The sequence below is a fragment of the Augochlora pura genome, chromosome 8 (assembly GCF_028453695.1).
Source record: "Augochlora pura isolate Apur16 chromosome 8, APUR_v2.2.1, whole genome shotgun sequence".
Lineage (NCBI taxonomy): Eukaryota > Metazoa > Arthropoda > Insecta > Hymenoptera > Halictidae > Augochlora > Augochlora pura.
The window spans coordinates 4,284,858-4,296,525 of NC_135779.1; the positions used below are offsets into that span (position 1 = coordinate 4,284,858).

At 44.8% G+C, this 11,668-nt stretch overlaps 2 protein-coding genes across 2 annotated transcripts in view; one reads left to right on the plus strand and one right to left on the minus strand.

Annotated features, from left to right (window-relative positions):
- The first annotated feature begins 302 nt into the window (after positions 1-302).
- Positions 303-3,400, plus strand: Est-6 (venom carboxylesterase-6). The gene is made up of 8 exons (XM_078189164.1): positions 303-502; positions 661-952; positions 1,094-1,291; positions 1,363-1,541; positions 1,863-2,031; positions 2,106-2,441; positions 2,776-2,905; positions 2,971-3,400. The coding sequence occupies exons 1-8, from the start codon at positions 323-325 to the stop codon at positions 3,152-3,154; spliced, it is 1,668 nt and encodes a 555-aa protein (XP_078045290.1). The 5' UTR covers positions 303-322; the 3' UTR covers positions 3,155-3,400.
- A 3,371-nt stretch (positions 3,401-6,771) lies between these two features.
- The window catches only part of LOC144474460 (uncharacterized), a 63,614-nt gene continuing 58,717 nt past the window's right edge, over positions 6,772-11,668 (minus strand). The window contains exons 7-8 of the mRNA XM_078189304.1: positions 8,427-11,668; positions 6,772-7,805 (exon numbers count right to left, since the gene is read on the minus strand). Coding sequence (XP_078045430.1) covers positions 7,703-7,805; positions 8,427-11,668 — 3,345 coding nt within the window. The 3' untranslated portion in view covers positions 6,772-7,702. The remainder of the gene's footprint in view (positions 7,806-8,426) is intronic.

An 11,668-nucleotide genomic window follows, 5' to 3' on the forward strand; every position in this document is an offset into this window, starting at 1 on the left:
ACATAAGAAAATTTGTAATGCGCAATCCTTTGCCAAATTTGATACCTTAATATCCTAAATACCGTTGCATTTCACCGTTGTTTGCTCGCTAATAAATTACAAGATAAGATCGCTATACATTGTGTCGACGCTGCTAAACAATGTCACCATTTATTGCGATTTTTCTCGTCGAATTTCTTTTCGTTCGATGATTTAACAGTTTTGTCTTTAACATTAAGCGGTGCATATCTTCGTTCATGCGAATACCGACTCTGATGCATCAAGGAAGGCTATAAAAGGCAAACAGGTAATTGCACTTTCCTTTAGTGTTAACGTAGCCACGATGAAGTTATCACTTATAATATTGTTACTTGGCTTCGTAGATTTGTCTGTGCAAAGAACAGAACTAGTGAGAGTTAGCACGACATCAGGTCCAGTAGTAGGCTACCGCAAAACCCTCTCGTACAATGCTTTCGAGGGTATCCCTTACGCAAGACCCCCTGTTAATAAACTTCGATTTCGGGTACGTAATTAATGTCATTCGAGAACAAAAGAATTTCTAATTGACGAAGATTGCAAGTTTAACTGCGAGCTTTAATATAGAGTCATTTTATTCAATCTCCATCTATTTCTTCTATTTTATTATAATGATTCTGACGGTGTTGTTATCACATCTAACAGCCTCCTAAACCGGTAAGAAGATGGCAAGAGGAATTAAACGTTACGCAGAAAGCGTCCGTTTGCGTGCAAAATCAGCGGACAGAAAATGGGAACGAAGTCGTCGGCGACGAGGACTGCTTATACCTAAACGTTTATGTACGACGGCAATTAATTACAAAGCCGACGCTGCCGGTGATGGTATGGATTCATGGCGGGGCCTTTCAGTATTCCAGTGGTAACGAAGTGGATGAGAGTGTGTTAATGCAGAAAGATATAGCTTTGGTCACTATCAACTACCGTTTGGGACCATTCGGTAAGTCTAGCATCTGGGATAATAATGATCTATTATCGATCCTCTGACGTTTGTACAATTTAACATGTGTACAGTATCACGAAGTTGGACGATGTATCGTTGAACCCGTATATGAAAGATGATTGAAGAAATTTTGTTAAGGATTCCTTAGCACCGGCGATCGCGTGGTGCCCGGAAATATGGGACTCAAGGATCAAAGTATGGCACTGCAATGGGTATTGTACAATATCGAATTCTTCGGCGGTGATCCCAAAAGCATCACTATCTTCGGCTTGAATTCTGGAGCTGCAAGCGTTCACTATCATTATATGTCTCCTCTGAGTGTTGGACTATTCCATAGTACGTCACTGTAAAATTTGCAAGAACTTCGTAATAATTCTTAATTAAACTTTCGTATTTTCATCGCGCAGGAGGAATATCGATAAGCGGTGTTGCACTAAATCCCTGGTCGCAAACACAACGTGCGCGAGAAAAGGCTCGACAATTGGGTGCTCTACTGCATTGTTCAACAAATACGTCGTACTCTCTCGTAAATTGCTTGCGCAAACAATCGGCGGAACTTATATCGAAAGCTGTTCTTGACTTACCGGTAAAGTTTATAAAAGTTTTCTTTGCTGTAAATTTTTTTTATGAATAAGTATGCCTTTAAACGTCGAACTATATATTTGACGAAATATAAGAATATAAAAGCATGACAAGAATTGGAATAATTGAAATGATTAAGAGAAGAGGTATATTTTTCTGTAACTAATAGAGTAAAATATTAGTTTCGATGTGGAGAAAATAAAGTAATTTATTTATTTCATCAGAGATGAAACAGTATAATTTAATTTACATATAGTAATTGAATTGAAATATTTCTGAATAATTTTAATATATTTTTCTTATATTTCTTTTTATCTAACTGAAGGGTTGGTTAAATAACCCGATTCCACACTTCGGCCCGGTCGTAGAGAAACAGAAGTGTCCCTATCCCTTTATCAACGCTAGTCCCATCGAGATCATGAATAGAGGCGACCTGTTGGACGTGCCATGGCTCACCAGTGTCACCTCCGGGGAGGGCTTGTATCCTGCAGCAGGTAAATTTAGCTTCGTGACGAAGTTCGCAATCTTATCTCGTCTTTGACGTAGAAAATAAATCTTGTTTTCGCAGAATTTGTGGCGGATGACGATTTGTTGGAGCAGCTGAACGAGAATTGGCAAGATATCGCACCGTATTTGCTTAATTACAACGACACTATACCGCTCAGTCAGCAGAAAGAAGTGGCGGAAAAAATCCGGAAACATTATCTCGGATCGAAAGAGATCTGCAGCAGCACCGTGGGGTCTTTGATTCAAATGATCGGCGACAGGTTGTCCACGGTTAACTTTGCGAAAGCTGCCAGATTGCAAGCCAAAGTGAATAAGAGTCCAGTGTGGACTTACTATTACTCGTACAGGGCTACTCGCAGTGGGAGCGAAACGATTAGCAACTCGAGTAAAAACTTCGGTACTTATTCCACAAATCTTCGTTAATTATTACGGAAATAAAATGATTACTTGGGAATTATTGTCTGCTGGCGGACGTTTAGCGTTTATACCAGTTTTAAATACAATGGCTCTCGTTGACCGAGAATAATTTTTTAAAAAATGGACGACTCTATTTTTTCTAGAAAAATTATAACTAGTGGAAAAAATATTCATAGTTGTTTTGTAGATTGATACGTTATATATATTCTGGAAATTTCATGAAATATTAACTGGGGGCTATTTCATAGATTTGTCGTATATAATATTAGTTCATATATTCGCAAATAATTTCACTGAGCTTACTATTTGATCAGGTGTCACACAAGGTGACGATATAGGAATCGTCCTCGACCCTAGACTGTCGAATATGAAGAAGGTTCAAATAGGGGATAGAACGATGCAAAACAAGATGATTGAATTATATACTTCTTTTGCCGCCAAGGGGTATGTAAAATTCGTAATAATTTACTTTTCAACTAGTTGTTCACACATGTTTATGAATATTTTAGTACACCGAAGATTGGACTTTCTAGATGGAAGGAACTGAATCCTAGTGACGCATCATTCAGTTATTTGAACATAAAAGATTCGTTACATATAAGTGCCATGGACTCCAAATACGATTTCGCTGAAAAGAGTTTCTGGAACACGATCGACTTCGACGAAAATATATTACAACATACTAGTACTTAATACGGTACACTTAATATTACAATTAATTAAAAAGTAATAAAAGTACCTAAGGAATTTCGTAATTTTGTTTTAATTGTTCAATAATTGTATTTTAACGAAACGAACATGTGTATGTTCAAATATAATAATTGCAGAGCTTAAAGAATATTACGAGTTTACAGAATTCCTCGTATTATATCATAGTAGCCCAATTTATTGTGATTCTTGCTATAAATAAAAACCTTGCATCTCCTTTCTGTTTAAAAACGCTTGATTAGAATTTACTGCAAATTTTTTTTATGAAAATAATTTTGTGAGACCACAATATTAATTAATAATCAAGAAGAAGTGAATTAAGTTAAAATCAAAACTCTGCAGAACTATTATAGAAACGTAGCTAAGCCACCAATGAATTCTCCAATTACCAAAATATATTTAATATTCTCTAATGAGAGTTCAAGCTTATTTAAATAATTTTAACTTGCGTGGACACTGCCAATAGTATTCATCCGATCACGTGTACAATTAAGATAAGAAGGAAACCGATGGTAATTTCATTCGTCATATCGAATAACCATTTCAATTTATATCTTCGTTTATGCAGCGATGAAGGAACGGGAAGTAGAAAGGATATACCAGGCTTGACATACAAAATCGTTTATTCATATAAAAGGACACTTTATACTAGCACGTACTGTCAAAAAACTAGCCTACTTCCATACAGTCGGTACCACCGAGAATATTCCCGGCTCGCTCGTTTCTTCGTGTATCACATATTATTATTATACGCGTCAAACGATAACGGATTATTGTTAAGAACAAAAAAAAAAAGGAAATAACTCTTACTGTGGTAGTAGATCAATTAAGTAGGGACACGGAAAGAAGAAGAGAAACAAGATAAAGAAGGAGAAAAAACATGTGGGAACAGTAAGGAAGAAAGTGGAACAGAGAATCGTCTGTAAACAGAATATCCATCACGAGCATCGAGTATATTCGCGTACTGAGCGCCATATTGGATTCGCTATTCACAGCATGATCAATTTTAATCCGCTCAGCTTCCGTTCAGTATTAAATAATTCGTCAATGGACACTGTTTCTGTCCGAAGACTATTGGCACCAGATGAAAATTGGTCATTCTGTGCATAAATATTACATTACGTTCATGTATATTTATATTTATATATATATAATTTTATATATATATATATTTATTATATTTATATAAAGTAGATTGATCTTTATATAAATATTATATTTTGTATAAAGTCGCGTGGATCGCCGTGCTGACAAAAAGAAAGGTTTCATCAGCACAGGACCCAGTCCATCATCGTTATTTAATTACATGCATCCTATGTGTTCACCATTATTGATACATCTTACGCTAATGTTACATGTATATCATATAAACGTAGCGGCGTAACATTTTCGATACTCGATTACTTTCAGTACACTATCGCTATGGGTGTGGTTTCTGCGGATAATTACGTTATAAATATATTTAGGCTCTCTCTCTCTCTCTCTCGACTAATCGCCGGCATCGTTAGCCCTGGGAAGAACCGATTCGATTAAGCGGGTAAGTACCTAATCACGATCCGGCCGATCGAACGTGGAAGTGCACGATTAACGGTGTTTCGCTGGTTATTCGTTCGCGGATCGGGGAAGCCCTTTCGTGTTGGTAACTTGGAACGACGGCGTTAATTCTTAATGTGGATTACCATTCGAGAAAAACAAACTGTGCGTTCTGAAAGGAGTTGCAACGTTTCCGCGGGGTGGTTCCGGTTCCGAGCATCCGAGCAATCTCGTGGGGGGGAGGAGGGTTTGTTAATATACAAAGGCGTGTTTGTGCGGGGAGGGTGGAGAGGTGGGGCAGGGCAGAGGATCACTGTGTCAACGGTTAAAAAAAATAGACTATAAATGCTGTGTAAAATGATCGCCGAAAAAAGTCTTTGTCTCGATCGAACGTCTCGGACGCCGCCAAACCGACTCGGCTGAACACGAGGGTGCATCGTCGGAGAAGCATCGAGTCTCTCCTCTTTCCAAATTTGTCGCAGAGAACGAAAAGAAAAATCAAAAAAACACACACACACACACAAAAACGGGATGGAATTTCGGTAGAAACGTATCGTCAGCTTTATTATCGGCGTGCGCGTAAAATACGCCGCCGGAAAAGAAAGAAAAAATACGAAATGCGTGGATCCTCGAGACGGTAACAAATATGGCCGCTTGCGTCACGATCGCGGTGCCGCTATCGTGTATTCGTGTATTTCAATTGACACAGTTTCGTTATCGTTCTCCGCGCGTCGTCGGGGAAACGCGGTTTCGTCGCGTCGAGTTTCGTCCGCAAAGAGACCCTGGCTGTATCAACAACGAGCGCGTACAAAAGAAAGGGGGTAAAGTAAGAAAAAAAAAAAAAAGAAACAAAAGAAGAAGAACGGTGAGAAAGAGATGGAGAGGCGGAGGTTTGTCGCGGTTGGCATCCTCCGCTCCTCGGTGCTATTGGGAAGACAGCGGTTGGGCTCGTCGTCGTCATCCGACTCATAAATACAGACAGTATGCGCAGTATTTCGTGCGACGATAATACGGTTTCGATTCGATTACACCTAGAAAAAGAAAAACGTTTTCAGGGGCCCCCGTTTCTGTTCCGGAGTCTCGAAGCGTGAGGCTCTCTTTCGTTCTCGGCTGGCCCCCCGCTAGCCCTACTCCGGCCGACGGTGTGCGTGTTCAGCATGGCGGATCGTATCAGATTAATTGACTGTTTCACTGATAATATCTCGTTGTCCGGGGTGTGCGCGGCCGGAAGCGGGAAACGGGTAAATAAGAGAGACCCCGTACGGCACGCGACACTTCGAGACTGGAGGAACGCGGGGCCCGCGCGATGATCGTTCGCCTGTAGACAATCATACCTCTCGTACAAACGCAGTTAGAACATCGTTTTCTTTAAGTAATTAATTATTAGGAGGGTACAGTGCATATAAAGAATCGTATAAATGTATATATTTATATTTATATATATATTTGTGTGTATATATATATATAAGACGCCAGCTCGCCGGAGAAGCAATTTCGCTATCGGTCCTCCGCGCGAGCCGCTGTTTGAGCTTTGAGATACGCGTACCTTTCGTCGTGTCTTTCTTTTTCTTTCTTTCTTTCTATCCATCCTTCGTGTTAATCTTTTTTTTTCCTGTTCACCACTTTTCGCTTATTCCTCGTCTCTATCAACATTATAAATGTATTCCATGCACACACGCACGCACGCACGCGCACCCGAACGCGATCAAGTTTATTGCACGGGGAATAATTATCGGTCGCGATAAGAGCGATTCCGTTTCGTCTCGCGCGAGCAACGCAGGATGGGACGATCGCAGCGGGTGTGCCTTCGAGGAAGCAAGCCGAAGTTGAACGTGAGTGAAACGACCGACAGCCAGAGAACGGTCTGGACCTGCGTCGATCGCGCGAACGATCGCCACGGATCATCGCGGTTCCGAGTTTCAGGCAGCGGCGTCGTAAGAGCAACGAATTTTCCGACACGTTCGATCGCGCGAGAGAAACCAGCGAGTGTTCGTTCCGTCATGCGAACATTCCTCTCCTCCCGTCTTTAATAAGACGACGTCTCCGCCGGTTCTCCCTCGTGCGATCGTCGGTCGCTGTTACAACGTCCACTGCGCGTACAGGAAATCGTGTTCGACGTTTACCAATGTATTTAGCATATCTCTTCTTTTTTTTTTTCGTTTTCTTATCATGCTTTTATCCTTTTGGTTCGCCGAAACCGAGCTTATCGTTTGTTTTACCCTTCACCAATTTTTGCATATTTTTTTTTTGCGCGCGCGTCTTAGATCCTAATGATGATTTCCTGGAGGGGGAAGGTACGAAACTCTGAACGACGACGATCGTGGCCGGAATCAGCGCCGATTGGCTGCCACGAAACGAAAGTAGTGCCGCTGTTTCTTTCAGCACTGACGAAGGCACAGTCATAAGTCTCGTACGTTCGGCAACAGTTTTCCCATTATTTTTCCTCCTCCTCCCGCGACCGTCGATTCTACTCGTACAAAAAAATGGCGTGGGACGTGGAACTATCACGAAATATTCTTCACTATCCCGTATCCCGTTCCACCGGTTCCTCCCGTTCCGTCACGTTTGGCACCAGAAAACGAGCCTCGCAGCTAAATTCCATTATCTTTTTTCGTTTTTCTCTTTTTCTCTTTTTTTATACATCGCTTAAAGTCCCTTTCTTTCCGTTTCACCGTTCCGATCGGTATCTCTCTCTCTCTCTCGCTCTCTCTCTCTCTCACACACTCTTTCGCGCGTGCTCTATCCTTATTTCCTATCTCTCTTTCCTCCCTCCTGCTTGTTCTCTCTTTATATAACATAATATAATATTATAATATAAACGTTTACGTTTTGGCCACTCAGTTCGTGTTCGCCGAAGCACAATTATTGTCTGTGGTTCTGCGACATTTCGATAGTTTAGAATATTCGTTTAAATTCACTTTTATACAACACTGTTTCCTCCTCTAGGCTTCCTCGTGTCTACTCCATCGCAGAAAGATCCCCGGGATCGTGTTCGCCGGCTCATCTCCTCCTTCTGGCCGTGGCCGCCGCGATCATCTGCCTCAGCATCGGCTCCGCGCTGCACACTCGTGGCTCGCACTTCATGTTTCCGTCACCTCCGCAACTGAAATCGAACGATTAGTTCATTCATCCGCTCTTTCAAGCTTTAGCATCGTTTACAAAAAACGACGTCTTATCGCAGCATCCGAAAACAGTTCCACTATAATTGAATCCCTAGGTGTGTTAAGTATCCCTTTTTAGAAAAGCGTCTTCCCATATTTTACTGATTCTATTATAGTCTGCCTTAATTTCATTACTTCGATCATCATATTTATTATTATAACCAGTTGGAAATAATTTATCCATATTTTGATTGAAAGATATAAACAATATCTGTAATTCAGCAATAACCGAAAGAGTTCTTCAAGCATTAACTTCAGTAGATAATACTATTGTAATTCTTAAAGGAAACTAAATAAATATTTGACTATTGTATTTTTATCTAATATTGTAATGCAGGTATATCTGTGCTGGATTAAACAATGAAATAAATAGAAGCTATATATAAAAATGATAAAACGTATGAAATAATAGAATGTATGAATGTAATCAACTGTTGCTGAACAATCTCTGTGAAGTCAGTCTCGAAATTTAAATTCTGTAAAGTCAGTCTCAAAATTTAAATTCTGTAAAGTCAGTCTCTTAGCTAAATCGTCGTTAAGGTTGCATTCAAAGGCCAACTTACGTGCACTGAAGGCAAGGTCCCGATGCGGACCTGATAACTTCTCCGACGCGGTACGCTTGTCCGCGAATCTGGCAGCCGCTTCGTTTCGCGGCCCCCTTGTACGCGTGAGCGTGGAAATGTGGAGGTAACGTGGTGGTCGTCGTGGTCGTGGTCGTGGTGATGTTGAGCGACGTGGCCATCGACACAGGACACTCGTATCTGGGGCAACAGAAGCCGCTGATCGGTTCCTCGTGGCAGCCGCGGATCGGTGGCGGGCAGCTCTGTTGGAGACAGATGACGTCGCTTCTGAAGCAGAAGCAGAAGTCGCAGGGGTCGTCCCTAGGTATCTGCTGCGCCGACATGTAGACCTTGCCGCCGTATCGGCAGGTTCCCGGTCCGTAAATGCTCGGGTCGTTTTCGTCGTAGTCCTCGTCGGGGTTCGAGTCGATGCCGCCGTGCAACGGGAATTGAGAGCCTTCCTCTTCCGAAGTTTGGTCGGGGTACTCCGAAAGCAAGGGATGTTCGTGAATGCCAGGATGTTGCGGTTGCTCGGTGGCTTCGTCGGTGTGGTTCTCGGGCTGAAGGTGTTGGTCGAAGCCGATGGTCGACGGAGTTTCAACCTCGGCCTTCTCGGTTGTCGGAGCTACTTCCGGTAACGTGGGTTCGCCTACATGCGGAGTAACTTCTTCGTGTTCCTCTTCTGTTGGTTCCGCTGGGAGTCCTTCAGCCTTGGTCACATGCTCCTCCACAGGTGCCTCGGTCGACGGCTGTGCTTCTTCCGGCTTAGTCTCAACACCTTCCGCGTGTTCGGTAGCGATCGTTGGTTCCACGGTGATCTTCTCTTCGGGCGCTTCCGAAGATGTTGGAACTGGTTCGGGTTCGTGTACTTCCTCCGGAGCTTTCTCTGCTTCCGTCGTTGCCTCCAGTGTGGGCTCTGTGGCTGGTTCAGCTCCCTCTGTTACCTGGCTCGGTGGAACTTCTTTCGTCGGTAGTTCCTCTTCGGGTGTTACCGGAGCTTCCGTACCTTCGACCGATGGGTGCTCCTCGTGAGGCGATGTTTCCTCGGCGGCAGCTGCAGGTGTACTTGGCTGAGCCAACTCTTCTTCGGTAACTGGAGCTTTGGACGGTTGTTCTCCTTCCACGGCAGGTTCGGTCGCAGTTGGTAATCCTTCCTTGATCAGAGGCGTTTCCGGTGTCTGCGAGACTTCTTCCTCCGGTTGACCTGTCGGTGAAACTTCCTCCTCCGGTTGTGGTGTCTGTGAAACCTCTTCCTCCGGTCGTGGTGTCTCTTGCTCGCCTACTTCGGGTTTCTTTTCTTCGGGCAGAACCTCTGGTTCCTCAAAGACCTCTGGTTTCTGTTCCGGAAGACCTTCTTCTGGCGCTACAGTAGACGCTTCCGGCTGCGCCTTCTCGGTCGCTTCGGGCTCGATCTTCTCAGGAGCTTCGGTAGGCAGGCCACCTTCAGCAGCCTCGCTCGGGATTTCCTTCTCTGGCATTCCGGTCGTAGATGTTTCTACTTCCACTGGGACCTCCTTCTCTGGAACTTGCTCAGTCGGTGCAATCTTGACAGGGGCCTCGGTCGACGGCTCTTTCTCAGGGATCTCCGTTGGCTCGATCTTGGTTACCTCGGCAGGGCCTGACGTCATAATTGTCGCCTCCGGGTATTCAGGAGCCGCGGTTTCGGCTGCGGGACCTTCGGTAGGCTTGACTGGCTCTTCAGGAATCTCTTGTCCCGTTGCCTCGGTCGGAATTGCCTTCTCCGGTGCCTCGGTCGAGCTAATTTCAACAGCAGCTTCGGTCACTTCTGGAATCTCAGCAGCCGGAGTCGCCTGCTCTTCTGTCTGGGGTACGCCCGTTTCCTTCTCCACCGGTGCAGCTTCTGTGGCTTGAGGTACACCCTCTTCCAACGGTTTCGTAGATTCTTCAGTCGGACTTACTTCGCTCGGAGTGGCTGGAGTCTTTTCTTCAGTTACGCCCTCGGCCTCTGTGACAGGTTTCGGTGCCTCGGCTTCTTGTTCGGGAGACGTCGAGGATCCTTCAGGTGCCAATGTTGAGCCAGCTTCAATAGCTGGAGATGCAGGCTCGCTGGGTTGCTCTTGACCTGCTTCAGTGACAGCTTCACCTTCAGCCTTGGACGGTTCAGTAGGCGTCACAGCCTCCTCGGCAGTTGGTTTCTGAGTTTCCTGTTCCTTTCCTGCTTCGACCGGTGCGATAGTTTCTTGTTTGGTTGGTGGTTCAGTTGCTTCTTTAAGGAGAGGAACCTCTGTTACTGGTCCTTCCGGTGCTTGTTCTGAAACTGGCGCTTGCGTGGCTTCGGATGGCGCTTGCTCTTCGACTGGACCAGCTGCTTCAGTGGTTGGTTGTTCCTTGACACCTTCGGTCGGTGCACTCGCTTCTTCGGCAGGCTGTTTACTTCCTTCCTCAGGCATGCCAGGTTCAGTGACAGGGGCTCCAGTTCCTACTTCGGATGGTGTGCTTCCTTCTTCAGCAGGCGAGACCGACTCTGGAGTCTGTTCCTCCGGGAACGGCACCTTCTCGGGTTCCTGTCCAGGTCCAGGTTGTGTAGCAGCTTCTTCAGGCTTCATTTCCGTAACTCCTTCCTTTTCGGTGGTTTCTTGGGGTTTACCAGGTTCTTCGGTTTCTGCTTTAGCAGCCTCGGTCGAGCTTGGCACTTGTTCCTCGGGCATCTTCTCCGTTTGTTCCGTGGATACTTCAGCCGGCACTTCAACGCTTTCCGTAGTTCCCTTAGCTTCGCCTTCGGTCACAGATGGTTCTTTGGCGTGCTCCTCCTCGGTAGGCACCGCAGGCTGTGCAATTTCAACCGGTACCGTTTGGTCTTCTTCGGAAGGTACTGGAGCTTTGGTAGCTTCGGCTTCGACTGATGGTGTCGCCTCTTCTGCGGGTGCTTCGGTAGCAGGTGACTCTTCCTTGACTACACCAGGTGTAGTGCCTTCCTCGGATACAGGAGCCTGTGTGACAGCTGGCGTTTCTTCAGGCTTACCTGCCGCAGGCTCAGTAGTTTCTGGTACTTCACCTGTTTTCAATCCTTCTCCTGGGGTAGATCCTTCGACGGCTGGAGAGGGTCCTTCGGTTTCAGCCTCGGCTGGTTGAGTGCTTGGTAATTCGCCTTCTGGTATCGGTTGTTCGGTTTGAACTCCTTCAGCTGGCTTGGTTTCTTCTACTGGTTTACCTTCTTCTACTGGTTTACCTTCTTCTGCTGGTTTACCTTCCTCAGCTGGTTTACCTTCCTCAGCTGGTTTACC

Coding starts and splice junctions, on each gene's coding strand:
- Est-6 (XM_078189164.1), top strand. CDS start 323: ATGAAGTTATCACTTATAATATTGTTACTTGGCTTCGTAGATTTGTCT. Junction 953..1,093: donor CTACCGTTTGGGACCATTCG/GTAAGTCTAGCA, acceptor AATTTTGTTAAG/GATTCCTTAGCACCGGCGAT. Junction 2,442..2,775: donor CAACTCGAGTAAAAACTTCG/GTACTTATTCCA, acceptor CTATTTGATCAG/GTGTCACACAAGGTGACGAT.